General features: G+C 42.0%; 1 protein-coding gene across 1 annotated transcript; it reads right to left on the minus strand.

Moving 5' to 3' along the window:
• Positions 1 to 8,719: 8,719 nt before the first annotated feature.
• MTFMT (mitochondrial methionyl-tRNA formyltransferase) lies at positions 8,720 to 17,136 on the minus strand. The gene is made up of 9 exons (XM_054042845.1): positions 16,911 to 17,136; positions 16,130 to 16,342; positions 14,952 to 15,074; positions 13,937 to 14,039; positions 12,978 to 13,053; positions 12,393 to 12,484; positions 11,131 to 11,212; positions 9,380 to 9,462; positions 8,720 to 9,203 (listed from the first exon to the last, which is right to left on the minus strand). The coding sequence occupies exons 1-9, from the start codon at positions 17,069 to 17,071 to the stop codon at positions 8,997 to 8,999; spliced, it is 1,140 nt and encodes a 379-aa protein (XP_053898820.1). The 5' UTR covers positions 17,072 to 17,136; the 3' UTR covers positions 8,720 to 8,996.
• Positions 17,137 to 18,456: the final 1,320 nt, after the last annotated feature.

An 18,456-nucleotide genomic window follows, 5' to 3' on the forward strand; every position in this document is an offset into this window, starting at 1 on the left:
GGACCAAACTGTCAATTAATGAGGCTAAGTGAAAAGAAAACAAGAAAATTCGGGCATTTTTTCACTTTCATACTAGTGATTTTGGGTCATTCCTCTTTTATTTGTGTCTATTCCTCTGCAATAGTTTGCCTTGAGCTCCTGCTAGCAGAGCCAAGATGGATCACTGGCTTGATTCTTCCTCCAAAGTCGCTGGCTTGCCTAGATCAGCAATGCATTTTTCAGACTAAGCACATCTTTCCCCCCTCCCCCCGCAGACACAGAATGTAAAACGCACCTGTTTAAATCTGGAACAACACTATGGGTTTACCCTAGGGAAAGTGAGCTCAGAATCTGACCCAGAGTATGTGCATACTTAACAAAGCTAGCGTTTTTCCTTTGGGGAGAACTTTCTAAAATTCATTTAGTACCGATGAAAGAGTCCCGAGTCACAGCCTAGGGGACTGAAATCCTTTTTATCCAGAGAATGGGTACAGCATGGGAAGCAGCAATGAAAGCTTCCCTATACTGCCCCACCAATAAGCCTGACCTAGAAGGACAAGACGGTTCAGGACTCCATAGCTATTCAATCCTTGATTGCTCTGCTGAGACTGCTGAGGAGGTTACCGCTGAGAGCCAAGGGTGGTGGTGGGTTTTCTGATGTGGAGACTTATTTGCTGTTAACTAGATGGAGATCATCAATTCATTCCATGTAGGCTCAAAAGCCACCAGTCAGATGCTAACACCCTTTCACTGCTAACATAAGCAAGAAAGGCTCCATCTCTCATTCCCCATCTCAGGAGCCATCTAGTCCAAACACAATTGTAAGACAACTCATTAAATAACCCCACAAAACTTAGCCAGCCCCCATCTCTGATCCACAATCTTTATAATATTCTTCAGTCTTGTGTCCTAGGTTGCATCTGTCCTTTGACTTCCATAATACTTAGCTCTCATATTTATTTTTGAATGTACTGCATGAGATGCATCGGCTGCAACCTCTAGCTTAATGCGCATAGTTATTACACGCTAACACACAGGTAGATCATATCAACTACAGGGAACTCAAGAACCACCCCCACGGGAAAACTCAAATTCAGCTCCTCCCCTGTGATAGCTTCAGACCCCCAACCTAGTCACCATTCAAGTAGATGGGCCTCACAATGCACAGGAAGTTCCACAAATTAGGGACTAACAGGAAAATATGTTCCACCGAGAACACACTGCCTCCCAACCACAGACAAACATCTACCACTAAATCCTATTCCCACTGAAGCCAATGGCAAAAGTCCCATTGACTTCATCTGGAGCAAGACACCACAATTTGGAACCATCAAGCACTCATCGGTTGGAGAGGTGGTTTCTTATATAGTCACAACTTTAATTTCTTAGGGCTTATTGCAGCTAAGCCTCCAGGGCTTCATGTGGGTCTACACTGACTCCCCATTAGTCAGCTGTAAAATATTCAGCAAGAAATAGGAGAAAGTTAGAGCTTTTAAAAAGTCCTTATCTTTCAAGCAGGAGCACCCCAATTGCTGCAGTTACTATCATACAAAGAGATATGACACAAGGTTTCCTATTCTGCATGGTATGTATCTGAAATTCAAAATGACAGCATCCATATCCAACATCAATGCCTCTGCAGAGTTCGAGACGTTTTTCAGGTCCCCTATTGACCTGGCTTAGAAGGCCCTTAATAAATTAAAGCCTCAATGGATGTTGGCTTAAAAATATAAAGTTGCTGCAATTTTCTCTCTCCTCTAAAAAGGCAAGAGTTGTTCTACTTAGCTAGCACCAATTTCTGCATACTAGGGTTGCTGTTCTTGACCTGAATAGTGATGGCGGGAATTGAATCACGACTAAAGCATTTTAGTAAATCTTGGTATGCTATGTCACACCTCATCAGCCAACACCCCACTTTTATTCTGTGCATTCTGTAAAAATAATCATTCTTCATTGCTTTCTGGGTTAAAGCCCCATATCATGTAGGTTCTGGAAACATTGCTTTCAGACACTTTGGCTGAGATTTTCAAAGACACCTGGGGGACACAGACATCCAATTCCCAATAATCTCAGCCATTGTGCAAAAGATATTAGAGTGAATCGGGTCCCAAACTGGAAAATATAAGATTAATCTTTTCCTCCATAAAATAACTACAAGAAAGCAGAGACTTCTTCTCAGCTTGTGCATTAAAGAGTTACTAAACAACTGAGAATTTCCTAACATTTGAGCATATAAAGTTGCTTTTGTAAAAGAACAATTTAGTGTCCTCAAACAGAACTTTGTGTGGATTTAATTATGAGCAAAACAGGGCAGCTCTGGCCACAGCAAGGATTAAAAATGATTTTCCATGAGACAAAGAATTATAGGTATTCTGAACCCGATATTTACTTCGTGATTCTGGCACAATTGAGCCATATGCTTAAAACAGATCTGCATCAAGGGGAATATGCTACTCACATATGGCGCAAAGATCAGGATCAGATGCAGACAGCACCATCTGCTGATCTCTTGACTATACGTTACCGTGAATATCCAGAAAGTCACAAATAAGGAAACATCTGCACTAGAGTGTCTAGTTAGGCTTGAAATTACAGCAATGGCTACCAGCAATAAACCTCACACAAAGCGCAATCTGACGACAACAGCAAGAAATGTAGAAACTACTTTGCAGCTTCTCTCTAGTGCAAACATCTACTGCAGTATAAATGTTGCTCTCTCTTCCAAAGCACCATAAAGTAGATATTCCACCAAGCAGCTCTGTTGCACTCTGGTGGGGTGATACTATTGCATTGCTCCATAGGACTCCACAAAGCACTCTTAAGACTGATAAGACGCTCACTGCACAGTGACTGGAGGTTTCTGCCCTGTGAATATTAACTTGCAAGCAAACATTAGAATAGCACTTGTGCTCAAACCTTAGCGCTGTTTCACATGAAGAGCTTCTTTCTGACGCATACAATGCTAAATGCCTCATCGTTTTGGTTTAGACAGGGGCAACTTTATGGACCCAGCCAGGTCAAAAAGCACAGAAGTAAGGAGAAATTAAAGAAAAACCAAAGACGTTACAAGGAATTGTTTTAAAGCATTAGCATGAACAAGACAGGTGAATTACATAGGCTGGTCACCAGAAAACCTTTAACCCAGAACAGCATGTACATATTCAGCACCTCGCTCAATTCACAGACATTACAGCTTATTCCTTTTGGTCAGGGCCAAACGAGCAGACACTCTGACCTATCTTCTCGCGGATCAAGTATTTTGGTGAGGTGTGGGCAAAGCTGGTGTGGCACAGTCTAGGCCATCTGTTCTGCAGCATGTTTCATAATCCCTAGATTCCTTTTCACTGTGTGCTAGAAATTATCTTTGCATTAAATGTTAAGTGATTTATTTCTTCCATTTCTCTATATTAAGGAGATTCCTATTATTATTTATGAAACCACAGTTGTGTGACATCACAACTAATCAATGTCACAAGTGGACTCTCTCCAGTTTGTCCACATCTTTCCTAAAATCTGGCACCCAGACTTGGCGGCAATACTCCAGCCGAGGCCTCTCCAGTGCCAAGTAAAGCAAGACAATAACTCCTGTGTCTTAAATACAACATTCATGTTAACACACCCCAGAATTAAATTAGCCTCTCTCGTAACGGCATCATATTGTTGACTTATACGCAACTTGCAACTCCACTATAAGCCCCAGGTCCTTTACAGCAGTACTACTGCCTAGCCAGTTATTCCCCATCTTGTAGATGTGCATTTGACTTTTTCCTTCCTAAGTGTAGTACATTGCACTTCTGCTTATTGAATTTCATCTTGTTGATTTCAGAACAATTCTCCAAGTTCTCAAGGTTGTTCTGAATTCTAATCCTGTCCTCCAAAGTGCTTGTAACTATGACTTGCTTGGTGGCCTCTACAAATTTTATAAGCATACTCTCCCCCTCCATTTTCCAAGTCATTAATGAAAATATGGAGTAAGTACAAGCCCGAGGACTGACCCCTGCAGGGCCCCACTAGATTGCCACCCTCCACCCTAAGTTTGACAGCAAACCCTTGATAACTACTCTTTACGTACTCTTTAGTGGTCTTTTAACCAATTGTGCACCCACTTTATAGGAATTTCATCTAGACCACATTCCCCTAGTTTGCTTATGAGAACGTCACGTAGGGTTTTGTCAAAAGCCTTACTAAAATCAAGATACATCATCTTTATAACTTCCCCACTAGGCCAGTAACATTGTCAAAGGAGGAAATTAGGTTGGGTTGGCATGATGCATCCTTGACAAATCCATGCTGGCTATTCCTTATAACTCTATTATCCTCTAAATGCCTACAAACTGATTGTTTAATAATTTGCTCCAGTATCTTCCCAGGTTTTGAAGTTAGGACTTGGGGATTTATAGACCAGTCAGCCTCTTTTTTCTCCATTTTTAAAGATAGATACTATGTTTGCCCTTCTCCAGGCCTCTGGGACCTCACCCATCCTCCATGAGTTCTTGAAGATCATTGCTAACCGTTTGAGATTCCTTCAGCTAGTTCCTTAAGTGCCCTAGATGAATTTTATCAAGCACTCCTGACTTGAATACGTCTAACTTATCTAAATATTCTTTAAACCTGTTCTTTCCCTATTGCAGTTTGTGTTCCTACCCCCTTGTTGTTAATATTGTATTGAGTAGGGGCCACCATTAACCTGTTTAGTGAAGACTGAAGCAAAATAAAGTGTTAAAATACCTCAGCCTTCTTGATATCATTAATTATTAGCTGCCCTTCCCCTCTATGTAGAGGACATACACTTTATTTCATCTTTCTCTTGCTCCTAATGTAGTAAAAGACAATAAGATTCTTTAATGTACCTTGCTAGATGTAACTCATTTTGTCCCTATACGCTTGTGCCATTCTTTTGTACTCCTCCTTAGCAACCTATCCTGTTTCCGCTTTTTGTAGGATTCCTTTTTGATTTTCAGGTCACCAGAAGCTCTTTAATGGAGTCATATTGGCTTCTGACTGTTACGGAAGAAAGTACAGGTCTGTCGCATCTTACGCGCATTTAACATGCGCGATTTCAACTTTACGCAGTCAGCAAAAACCACACACAAAAAAAGAAAGAAAAAACAACAGTTTTAATACTATACCTGTAGTGCGGGCGATTTCGCCCACCATTGAACTCAAGGGGGTTTTGGCTATATGGGGTTTTCGCTTTACGCGCTAACCGAAGAACGGAACCCCCGCGTAAGAGGAGACAGACCTGTATCAGCAGTTGTGCCTTTAATACTGTCTCACTGAGAAACTGCCAACTCTCCTGCACTCCTTTATATTTTATTCCCATAGGACTCTACCTACTAGCTACATTTGTTAAGGTCTGAGTTTTTGTCAAGCCAAATAATTTTGTCTCAGTTTGACAATGAACTCCATTCTCCTAAACTACTGCAGTATTTTATAGGAGGTGTAGTTCCGATGATACCCAGCCCCATTCTTCCCTATAGGCCAGCTCCCCAGCCAGACTACATCTCCCATGTCAGTTCAGCCAAAGGGGAGGCTGTAATGCATGATGGGAGAGTACTCTGGCCCATAGGATTATGGGGCTTCCAGTAGGCCCCATGCTTGAAGGGGACACACATTAATGCCAAACTGACCCCAGAACATTTCAATTTAATCTGAAAAGCCAAAATGGTTTTATTTTGGGTCGAGACCCAAAATCAAAGTCCTTTGATTTTCTCCAATAGAGAAATCAGAGTTTTCCCAGGAAAAATTTTCATTTGGTGGAAAATACATTTTCCACAGAAGAAAACATTAATGGAAAATTTCCAACCGGCTCCAGCTGGGAAGAAGGCTTGTGGCAAATGATGGGGAGAAAAAAAAACAAAAACCCAGAAATACAACAATTAAAATTGTACATAAAACCTAGTCTGAGACCAATCTTGCTTTCAGAGATGCAAGAAAGGTAAATGACATTAACAAGCTAATCTCCTTGTCCTTGTTGGAAATGTTGAGCTAGAAAAAATGAGAAAAGTCAAATATCAGACCACTAAGTGTGAGAAATGGGCAGAAGACAATAGTTAGAGCCTCTGTCTCAGTTTCTAAACACAGGCTCAGTTTAATATTTGTAACTCATAAGAGCGTAATAAGTTACAGCCCTGCTAACGTGCAGTTATTTCAAGCTGACATGAACTCTCTCAACACGATCGTCTTTTACCCTGATACTACTTCCAGGTTTACATTGAGTCAGAGGCAATAAACATCGTGGAAGAGTCTATGCTTTGGGAAACCTGTTACAGATTCATGGATAGATTGAGGATAATAAAAAAATATTGTGACACATATTTCATTAAAACATTTTCCTCCACGTTATAGAATGTGGTGCATTTTTAATGGCTTTTTTTCTCTCTTGCCCAATGCATCTCAGATATTTCTAGGATGCCTGCCACCTTGGTGTCTACACATTTAGAGTGACTTTATGGTCTATGAGTCTCTTCCAGCTTTAGTTACATCCTTCTTTACATCTGAAAGGATGTATACACACTGCCATTCAAAGATCAAGGTGGCCAACAAGGCAACCCTAGATAGGCCAGGAGGGAGAAGTTAAAAGCATGAAGTCTGGGCATATCCAGAACTTGGAGCATATCCACCAACATGAGAAACTTTACCTAGTGACTGTGAGAACTTGAGCCATCTACTTCTATAGAACTTAAGCAATTTTTGGTAAAGTGTACAGCCCTTAGGATTTCATTGATAACTTCGCAAATATGAACTGAATGGAAACCGATGCAGTGTCTCTTCCGGAGTTTGCAAACTGCTCCAGTAGCTGCGCTGCTTCCCCAGCTTCTCCCAAGCAGCAGCAAAGTGAAATTAGTAATACTCCAGTTTCGCTGCTGCTGTTCAGGACCTCATAGACAATAGTAAAGCAATCAAGAATCAAGTCAATTTCATGCTGCTTGAGAAAGCTACATGTAGGAGCAGACATGAGCACTGGGGTTATTCACAGAGAAGCTCTCTCTCTCTCTCCCCCTCCACTCCATCATATGCCCCCCCATCATATTTTTCTTCCATCTCACCTGCGCAGGCAGGAGACTGGGGAGGGTAGAGTAGCAAAGATCAGTCCCCTTCACAGCTGTCCATATGTTCTTCAAGAGGGCAATACATAGCAGCTAGAAGGTTCCAGAGTGGAAAGGAACAGAATGCATCTTTCCCCTTCCAGCAGCTAGAGGGTGGTGGAACTTCCAAGTTCTATTGTACACGTACAAGCCAGAGGTTGATAAATACATAGAAACTCCCAAGCAGCTTCAAGGATAGAAAGTTGCTAAAAATCCCAGCACTATACCCATTCCCCACAATTGAGGATGGCAGGCTTCTAAGATGTTGCCCCTAGACCTCTCTGGTATCTCCTGTCTTTCATCTACACCTCGAGCTGGTAGGCTGTTCTTCATCTAATAAATTGTTTGGTATAATTTTCAAGTCCTATTTATAAATGCCAGTCAGAGGTTCCTCCAAATGTTTTTCTAAACTTTATAGTCATCCAACTCTGGAAATAACTAAACTGCTGAAGATAATTGTCCAAAATCTATGTAAGTGACAACTTAAGTCTAGTGGCACAGGTTAGTTTACAAGCATAACAAAAGCATTACCGTAATACAAATCATAGTTCTATTAAATAATCTTAAATGTAAATATAAAATGATTTTATGGAAAAAAATCCATTTAGATACTTTAAAAGAAGCACAACTTAGTAAGTCAAGCTTAAAATGGCAAGAATCTAGGTAAGCACACTGCAACTCTGAAAGACTAAAGCACAAAGCATGCAAGGGCTGGTGTTTGCTGGTTACTGTTCTATAGTCAATATTGGCCAGTCCTGTCTCCTCTTTGCGAAAACAGGACTTCTTGACCCTTGGTCTTTACAAATTGAAGTTCACACTCATCATCTGGTAGAAAAAAGTTTTTCTTCAAAAGGAAGTACTGAACTTCTGGCTCTTTCCTCTAATGTCAAGTACTAAAGTGGGTTTCTGAAAGATCTGCGTGATAAGCCTGGATGACAGAAAAGCCTTCCAGACGGTCTTCATTAAGCAAGAGATATCCCCGTGTCCAGATGAAACGATAAAGCCTTCTACATTGTCCTTCTGATGTTTTGGAAAAAAGTACTGTTTCCTACAATTAAACTGTCACATTGTATTCTACTGAGCTAAATACAAAGTGTTTGAATGACCATATACAAATAGTTACTTAATTCAATATAAACGTTCAGTGCCAAATTTTTACTAGCTTTTCCTCCATTAGACACACAACTTTTCTGGATGGCCGTCATCCAACCAAACACTAGCCAAATGGTGTGTACTCGAAGAGAACAATTCTAATTACAGTGGGTATTGATTTAGAGGCTAAATTTCTGCTTTGTGTTCTCTATTTTATATGATAAAAGCATGCAAAATTACCAATATTATCCTCCCGGACAATTCCCAATTGTAGACTTCACTTGAAAATGTTACACTAATGAAAAATTACAAAGCTGGGCCTGAAATACTACACAATTACCATATGCCTTTGTACAAATATATTTGGATCCAATAGGATTTTGGCAGATATTACTTACCAAAATAGGTTTCACACAAACAGGACCTTGCAGGTAGAGTGTTTCTCATTAATTTCCTATACCATTTAAGGACAAACTACTTTATGTTTGTCAGAAAAGCATAATTAAAACACAATTATATTGATTTACCCTCTGACTAAACCAAGAAAAAAAAATCAAGCTTTTTAAAATTATGTATAAAAATAATTTATTGTTTAACAATAGAAACAGGGTTATTCATTGTCTCAGTTAGGCATTCACTAACGTGTGCTCTTCTCTTAAGGAATAAAACGTAGTGCTTCAAAAAAAGAGTACTGACGACATCTTCTTGGCTGATGATACCAATATCGCACATTTTTCAGTTGAAACACCCTTAAATAAATACCTGCTTCATTTATTGTAATGGACGATGAAATATTTAATGTTTCTATTCATTTACAGAGGTCCTGTTTGACAGATTTCATGCACTTTTTGTTTTAAATTGTGCACCACCATTTCCTTTTCTTTCAGTCTTCTTCACTGTGGTAAGTTTGAGAGTGTGAAATCTGCAATCCCCATGAAGTGTTTTTGAATTCTGCTGGAACCAGGGATGTAAGTACCCATTATAGAAGTCAGCAGCTGTAAGCTTCTTCTTTAAGATGACAGTTTTGACTCCGACCCAGCCTTCCTAGAAAGGAAAATAAAAGATGCACACAGTAAGGACTCTACCTAATAGGTAAATTTGTTGAAGTCTGGCCATTCTTATGTTCTTACATTAGGGTGCAGATTATTAAAAAAAAAAGAGGTAGCAGTCTAAAAATCATCTTCAGAACCTCCAACAGAAAACAAAGGCAGAAAACATACCTTGCAACGTATCACCAACGTCTGTGACGATTTATGGTATAATACTGATCCTGGAACAATTCCATGTTCATTTAGTAGCTGATCTGCAAACAAATAGGAACTTCTTGCATTTTCATGTTACTGAATAAGAGTAAAAAATATGAAACTTATTTTTATGCCTGTCTCTGAAACTAGGCAGTTATGTAAAATTATCGGTTTGCACAAAAAAACCCTCATTGTTCTTTGTGATATATAGCAGAGAGGAGCAAGTCAGAGTAAGGGGTGAAAGTGTCCCAAAAGTAGGAGAAGAATTCTAGCATGGTCCCCAACTTTTCCAAAAGCATGCATAAGCTCCCTTGTACTAATAAAGGCATGTCTGCCCTGTAGGGGACTTAGTGAAGCCACACTCTGCAGTACACTACCTTCTAATGTCTTAGCTCCCCAAACAAAACAGTCAATGCAGTAGAGTAGATACTAGAAGTATCATTATCTCCTCTTCTGGATGTTACCCATCTCCCTGGAGAGACTCCTAAAGGAGGAGGATTTGGGGAAACACAAAAGAGAGGCTGGCCTTCCTTGTGGATGACCCAGGCTCAACAAGTCTACAGGACTTTGCCTATAACTATTAATTTTACCAGACACAGAAGTAATAGACTCATAGAAATGAAGGGCTAGAAGGGACCTCAAGCGGTCATCTAGTCCAGCCACCTATGTGGAGGAAGGGCCAGGTAAATCTAGACCATCCCCAACAGGTGTTTGTCCAACCTGTTTTTAAAGACCTCCAACAATGGGGATTCTAATACCTCCCTTGGAACCCTATTCCAGAACTCAATTACACTTATAGTTAGAAAGTTTTCCTACTACCTAACCTAAGTCTCTCTTGCTGCAGGTTAAGCCCATTACTTCCTATCCTACCTTCAGTAGAGATGAACAACTCATCATCCTCTTTAGAACAGCCCTTAATGTATTTGAGACAGTTATCAAGTCCCTCCCCTCAGCTTTCTTTTACAAGACTAAGCATATCCAGATTTAACCTGACCTATGAGGAAAGGTTTTCTAAATATTTTATCATTTCTGTTGCTCTCCTCTGGACTCTCTCTCCAATTTATCTACATCTTTCCTAAAGTGTGGTACCCAGAATTGGGACCAGAACTCCAGCTGAGTCCTCACCAGTGCTGAGTGGGACAATTAATTCCTGTGTCTCAAATATGACAGTCCTGTTAATACACCTCAGAATGACATTAGCCTTTTTTTGTAACTGCATCATACTCGTATTCAGGTTGTGATCCACTATAACTCCCAAGTCCTTTGGCTAGGCAATAGTACTGCTAACAGTTATTCCCCATTTTGTATTTATGCATTTGATTTCTCCTTCCTAAAGGTAGTACATTTCATTGGTCTTTACTGAATTTCACCTTGTTGATTTCAGACCAACTCTCCAATTTGTCAAGACCATTTTCCATTCTAATCCTGTCATCCAAAGTGCTTGCAAACCCCCCACTCTCCTTGGTGTCATCTGCAAATCTTATAAGCACACTCTTCAAAGCATTATCCAAGTCATTCATAAAAATACATTGGGAGCAATTTATAAGTTTCTAAGCATTTAAATGAGAATATTTAGTCTTGTTTAATTCCACTAGACTCCTAGTTAAAATATTGCATCATGTAACTGTCGCCTAGCATTGCTTCATGTTCACTTCCAATTAAATTAAATCACTGTCAGGGTTTGTAAAATCTTGTAGCAGAGAATGTTAACAGATTAAAGTAAATACCAGCAAAGCTGCGGATGTTATGCACTTCCACAAAATCCAGAAGTTTAACAGTATTTCCCATCCACAATGTCTGCAATGGAAGCTGGAAATACATAAGGAGAGATGACAAACTGAGACTCCTGTAAAAATGTTCTCAGTCAACTACTTTGTTTTTTCATGTGAAAAGTGTAGGAAACAGCACTAAGGTAAAGGTTTAGGGACTATTCCTGGTAGGGTGGACTGTCCACATGTCATAAGGTATATAAGCACCTGATCTTTTTTGTTCTTCTCCTATTCCTTCCCTCTTAAACTTCTTTACAACCATATTAAGCTACATATTTAAAAAGTTACAGTATATACTCGTTCATAAGCCGAATATTTTTGGTAAAAAGGTGACGCATCAAAGAGCTTATAAGGATCTACACCAAAATTTGATTTTAAAATCTCTATGGAATCATTGAATTGAATATTTAATACATTGTCGTTTTGTTTACCTGGAGCGTCTGCAGGCATGGAGACCCTCAGCTCCCTGTGGCCGCGGTTTGCCGTTCCCAGCCAATGGGAGCTACGGGAGCCATTTCCTGCAGACGCTCCAGGTTAACAAAACGTCCCGACCCCGCCAGCGGCTTACCCTGACGGGCCGGGAACAAAAGTTTGCCAACCCCTGAAATATTGGGTCGGCTTATGAAAGGATCATACAGTTTTTGCTATTTTTACCTAACCATCTTGGGGGGGGAGGGGGTCGGCTTATAAACAAACGGGCTAATATATGGTATTCTCTAGCACTAACAGGGAATAATAAATACCTAAATACACTTGGATGGAGAACTCAAGAACTCCTATACATGTGAAATTTTAACACTTCACAAACAAGAAATGTGTGTTCACAAACCTGGCATGTTTGCAGTAGATATCTGAAGATACATCTGCATCCTTGAAAACAATTAACCATAACTTTATGTAGTACTTCACAAATATAGCATCATTCCTTTGAATGAATGCACTCTCTGAAGTACCACAGATGATATCCCCATTTTACTGGCAGGGAAATTGAAGCAAAGAGTTTGAATAACTTGGCAAGGTCACAGTGAGTTGACAACAGAGCTAGAATTAGAACTCAGGAGATGTTCTTGGATCCATGTCCTATCCTCATGCAACTTGACTGCTTTGCCTCTCTAAAAAGAGCCAAGCCACCATTTAAAAGGCTAAAGCACCAACACCCAATTAGAGTAAGATTTGCCTTAAAGGAAAGCTTCCAAAAAATTACTACTATTTTGTCTTACTGTAGCTCCTATGGCACGTTGTAGTCGCAATATCTGCTCAGGAGTTTGTTCTTCCCATTTTATACAACTCATAGCAATAGTGACTTTAGGAGCTAGAAAAAAGCAAAGCAAAAAAATGTTATATTTTTGCTCTGTGTTTATTTACAACTGTAATTTGTAAAGTCATTAAAAGCCTCTTGATGCACCACCAGCACTAGAAGATCACACAAGTTAACAACACCTATGCTCAAACCTAACAGTTAATTTTCTGGTAACGCAGACAGGAACAGCATGAAACTGATTAGAATCTTGAGATGTAGTCTTTCCTTTAGCGGTTGCAGGGGCTGTCAGAAAACTGCTACTGCTGGAATCGAAGGAAAGATTCTGCAACGTTCTACCCCCATGATGTTAATCCTTTACCACAGAAGTCATTGGAAGTTTTCCGTTGATTTTAAGAGATACCGACATAGCCCTAAATAAGAACCAACACACACAGGAGTGCCCAAAAAACACACAACGTAGGATCACGGGAACTGAATTATATGCCCAGGTAATATTGAAAAAAAATGAAAAACATACAATTGGCATTAAATACTTAGTACCTACCAAATGTTACTCCTTCATTTGGTTGCTCTCTTTTGTTTTTTAAACTTTCAGGTAAGTTTTTCAAAACTGAAATGAGCTGCAAAACAAAAAAAGTCTTTGTACAGAACAAATTTAAATAGTACATGAGCATTATATTAAATATATTGCCAGTAGCATTCCTCCAAGACTTTTAAAGCCACACACATTTTGATCAGTCCAACTTTCTAAAAGCTCAAAAGAAATTCATTTCACTGAACTAAGAACACACCGAACTGTGCTAGAAACTAATTTTTTCCAATTAAAACTGAAAATTCCTCAGCCTCATGCTGGCAGGTAGCCTGCTAGTGTCAAAAGGTGTAAAATCACGTGAAAAGGCTGCCAGTGACTGGAAGCAATGCAGCCTCAGTATTCATACAGCGTATTTAAGAAGCTGTTCTTTGGACATAGGTGCTGATTCAATGGGTGCTCCGGGGCTGGAGCAACCACAGGAAAAAAAAAAAAAAAATAGTGGATGTTCAGCACCCACCAGCCACCGCAAAACAGCTGTTGGGGGTGGTGCAGTGAGGACGGGGCCTTGGGGGAGGGGTGGAGTGGGAGCAGGGCCCCTGGGTGGAATGAGTGTGGAGCACCCACCCGGAAAAATAAAAAAAGTCAGTGTCTGTGCTTTGGATAGTTAAACTAGAACTAATGCCCACTGGAACCAGTTAATAGATTGGGACACCAATACTACCAATGCATCATTTCAGCAACTCAGGATGCTCAGAACTGCCAAATTTCAGACCACCTGAATCTATTTTCCTGTCAAAGCTGGCAGTTAAATCACAGTAACGTTAAAAGCAGTTAGGTTTGTGTATTGAGGAAATGTACTCCTTTGTTGTCTAATTCATTTACAAATAGCTCATAACAAGGAAGGCTTCTCAGAATAGAAACTTTGAGGACAATGCAATGAATAAAGTGGGCAGTTACTTGCATAGATTTACCATGTTCGCACCCAACTTTGATAATATCACTTCTAGTTCCTTTGCTGTGCACTGGGAAGGAACAGCATACTTTTCCTGCTTAATAATTGGACCTACATCAAACCTAAACACAAAAAACATATGCATTAGCTTCTTCCTCTAGTAGACTATCACTTCATTCACACTAGATCTAGTGTACAATTTAGCACAAGGCTAGTATATTAACTCAGTTGCTAGCTATACTCATTTGCAAGCAGAAAGAAAGAAATGATGACAATTTTAACACTGGGTTCACAAGTCAACATTATGGAAAAGAAAATAGAATTGTATTACAGAGGCAAGCTGAAACTGGTCTGAATATTTGACTTACAATTCCAAGTGCTTTATTTCAAAAGAAAAAAAAATGGCCTGAAATATTCAAGGTGAATTTCATACATTATTGAGATCTGTTATCCAATAGAAGTATGATAGGAAGAATATTCCTCTAGTATAGCTAAAAACAGACAGGTCCACAGTAAAGGGACATAGCATGTACCTTTTAATGTACTCGGTACACTATGCCACTTCATTTTATGTTCAGCTTCAGAAATGAACAAGTTTGTAGAACCTGTGAGTGCACCATATAGCATCTAGGGAAGCAGATCATCAGAGGAGAGAAGTAATTTACCAGTTTCACTGCACAGTTGATTTGAGATCAGTAGTTCTGCAGATCTAGTGCTATTTTTGACTTGTACAGCACAAAGTGCTTAACAGACAGCTGTGATATGGTGGTCTGGTGGAAAATCAATTTGTCCACTCACAAGCCGTATACATGACAAGTCACAGCAGTTCAGGTAAAACTTCTGAACTGTTTTAAAGTATTTAATATTAAATCATCTGTATGGGTGCATATATCCATTTTAATTAAATGAAGTTTAACGTCAATACTATTTAACTTTAAAAGAATGAATATTCAACACAGTATTAATTTAATATTTGTGAAAGGCAGACATTGCAGTAATTGAATCTTTTTTTTTTAAAAAGATGTTTGCTGTACCTTTTAGGCTTAATTTGCATAATTGTCACCCCAGTTACTGTATCACCATGAAGCACTGCGTGGACTATCGGTGCTGGGCCACGCCACCTTGGGAGATAGCTGGGATGGACATTCAACACGCCACTGAATCAGAATATTTTTAAATTAGAATAGGACCAGTAATTCTGTAACACATATAAATGGGTATTAACCATTTATTATACTGAACTTGCTTTCTATAAAAAACATGTTTTAGCTCTTTAGATGTATTGAAAATTCAATCAGTTTCACTAAGTCATATTTAAAATGCCAATCCTAAGAATAAATAAGCGTTTAGAGGCATATTTTACACTATATAGCTTCAATGTCTGTCCACAAGCGAACAGGGGAAGGGGAACAGAAAAAGTAAGGGGAACACACCACATATTTAGAAGGACCTCATTAACCTTTTTTAAGTCATTTCTGTATGTCAACATTTTTGTTTTTTAATCGACTATTGTTACAAGCAGCACTGGAACAGATTCAAGAAAATAAATTTCTCTATTTTGTTCAGTTTATTAACTTTGCATATTTGATAGACTTTCTGCATATCAGCTTCACAGTTTGCACAGAAAGTTGTGTGGCTCTTTCACACAGCAAATGGAGAAAGAAAAATATTTTAACAGAGCAAGGAAATGTGATTTTCAAAGCCATAAAAATCTGCTGCAGAACTCAGCAACAAGCTTAGTATTGGCAACGACTCAACTTCTTTTAAAAAATGACTGGTTTTCGAGTTGATGGTGTCCCTTTAAAGGGATTTGTCACAATACAAAAGACCCAAAGCTCAGATGGTCTTTTCACATGCTTCTATAACCAAAGTCAGGGTACGTCTTCACTACCTGCCATATCGGCGGGTAGCAATCGATTTATCGATCCCCGAACGCGCTCACCGTCAACTCCGGAATTCCACCAGGGCGAGCGGCGGCCGTCGATCCCGCGCCGTGTGGACCCCAGGTAATTCAATCCAAGATACTTCGACTTCAGCTACGCTATTCGTGTAGCTGAAGTTGCGTATCTTGGATCGATCCCCCCCTAGTGTAGACCAGCCCTCAGTCATACACAGACAACTTAAAACTAGCTTCACGGCCAAAACAGGCTAGACGACAAGAAACATATATCATACCCGAAAACAGGCTGCTACTCCATCATATCTGACTTACTATGGAAACTGAAGAATGAGGTCCTCACTCAGAAGGCGCCCAAACGACGCCACCACCCCGACATCAAACTGGCCACTGGGTCCTGTATCCGGCCAGTCGTGGGTTGGGAGTTGAAACTGTTTGGCGCAGTTTTTCACAGGAAGACCCCTCGGCAAAGCGGATGGCAGGGTCACCACCTCCAGCCTGTCTATGAGCGGCTCCTCCCTGGGCTCCCTGTAGCAGAGTGACAAGGTGGCACATGCCAATGAGTGACCAGCACAGCCAGGAAGGGAAGACAAAGCCTCTCTAGGCACAACAGGTGGAGAAACAGCTGCTCCCCCAGGCACCCCAACGCTTCCCCACCTCATACCCCCCGCCACCCTATCGTCCCCTCCCCTGGTCCCCACCTCCCTTCCTCCCAGTCTCCCCTCCGCTTCAAACCCCCCCAACACCATGCCCCCCCCCGGTCCCCAACCCTTCCATGATCCCCGCTCACCCCCTCCCCATGGTCCTGTCTCCGCGGTCCCTCCCATGCCAGCCCCTCCTCCTCCTCCTCCTCCTCCCCCCTGGTCCCCACCTCCCTTCCTCCCAGTCTCCCCTCCGCTTCAACCCCCCCCAACCCCGTACCCCCCCCCGGTGCCCAACCCTTCCATGATCCCCGCTCACCCCCTCCCCATGGTCCTGTCTCCTCCGTCCCTCCCATGCCAGCCCCCCCCCCTCCTCCCCGGTCCCCACCTCCCTTCCTCCCACCTTCGCGGTCGCCCAACACCCACCCCTTCCATGGGCCTCGCGCCCCCCGCACCTGGCGGCCTCCAGCGCCCTCAGGGACTCGGCGGCGAAGTCGTCGGTGCCGAAGAACAGGACCCGCCACGGGGGCTTCCCCGAGGGGGCCCCGCGCTCGGCCAGACCGCGAGCGGCGGCGGCGGCTCCCTCCCGCCAAGCCCGCAGCAGCCTTCCCCTCATGCCGCCCGAGCGCGGGCCGGGCAGCCCCAAGGCCCAACCGCTCCCGCTTCCGGGGTCGCGGCGCGTGGGGACGTAATCACGCCACGCAGAGCGCCTTAGCACGGCCTGGCGCGATGACGTCACGGCCCGCTGCGCCGCGGAGATGGGCGGGGCCCGAGGAGGGGGCGTTGCCTGGGAGCCAAGGCGGGGCTAGGCCATGACGTAAGGGCAGGGGGCGGGGCGGCTCTGAGGACTAGACAGGGCAGCCCAGGCCTGAACCTCTCTTGTCCTGAGGGGAGCAGCGAGGTCCCTGCTCCCAGCCCCCTCCTGCACCCCCAACCAGAGCCGGCCGTAGGCTTTGTGGGGCCCTACGCAGGCTGATTAAGCTGGTGCCCCTGTGCTCCATGGCCGCCTCGCGGGAGGGAGGAGGCACCCAGGCTGCTGAGCCGGCCGCCACTTCGCGGGGCGGAGAGTCACAGTTCCCCACAGAGACCCCCGTACCCTCTCCCTCACGCAGCATGCCCGGCACTGGCGCATTCGTGAAGCTCTTCTGCCTGTGGCCCCACCCATACGCCACGCCTGCCCTGCCCAGGCTCCGCCCCACTCTGCTTAGGCCCCGCCCTCTCCCACTGTCTCCCTCCTCTCTTCTCTCCCCCCCCCCCGCTCACCCCCTTCCAGCCAAATCCCTGAACCCAAATGAAGTAAATGACATTAAAGAAATTGCAGAAGAGGGTTTTTTTCAAAAGAAAAAGGAGCATGTTTTCCACTGCATGCCAGCTGGTGGAGACTGGACATGCGGAAGGGACCTAATTAAAAGCACTAAACTTGGGAATAAAAAATGTCAGTCACAGGTATTTTGATATGCCCTGAAGTTTGTCAGAGATTTATTTGCAAAAACTTTGTAGTAAGGGTGAGTCAGCTGTTGTGCTGAATACAACATTACATATTATGGAATCCATGATGCAGCTCTTCTCTGTTTTACATTTTCTTAATCAGTAATTCTAAGCTGCTTTTATATTTTAAATGTACTCTTAAGCCTTCATAAAGTAATCATTCCAGATAACTACATATTTAACTCACTGAAACAAAGACATTATTTTCAGTTAATCCGTCACAGAGGTTTAGTGTCTTCATAACAACGTTCATTGCTTTTAGAAAAAGGGAACACTAACTTACATTGTGTAATCTCCATAACAATAGACACATTTATGAAATTTCACCAACTATAAAAAATATGTTTCCAAAGATTTTAGGCATAACAAAGGATTTTATATCTTACTAAGGTACTGATTTTGCTGGAGGGTTCTTTTAAAACTAGTTCATCAAATAGTCAGAAGTAAGGAAAGGGAAATCTGTTTGTCCAGCTATCTGGAAGGAAAGGGGTGTTTTCCCTTTAAGGGCTCTCT

The sequence above is a fragment of the Malaclemys terrapin genome, chromosome 10 (assembly GCF_027887155.1).
Source record: "Malaclemys terrapin pileata isolate rMalTer1 chromosome 10, rMalTer1.hap1, whole genome shotgun sequence".
NCBI classification, from domain to species: domain Eukaryota; kingdom Metazoa; phylum Chordata; order Testudines; family Emydidae; genus Malaclemys; species Malaclemys terrapin.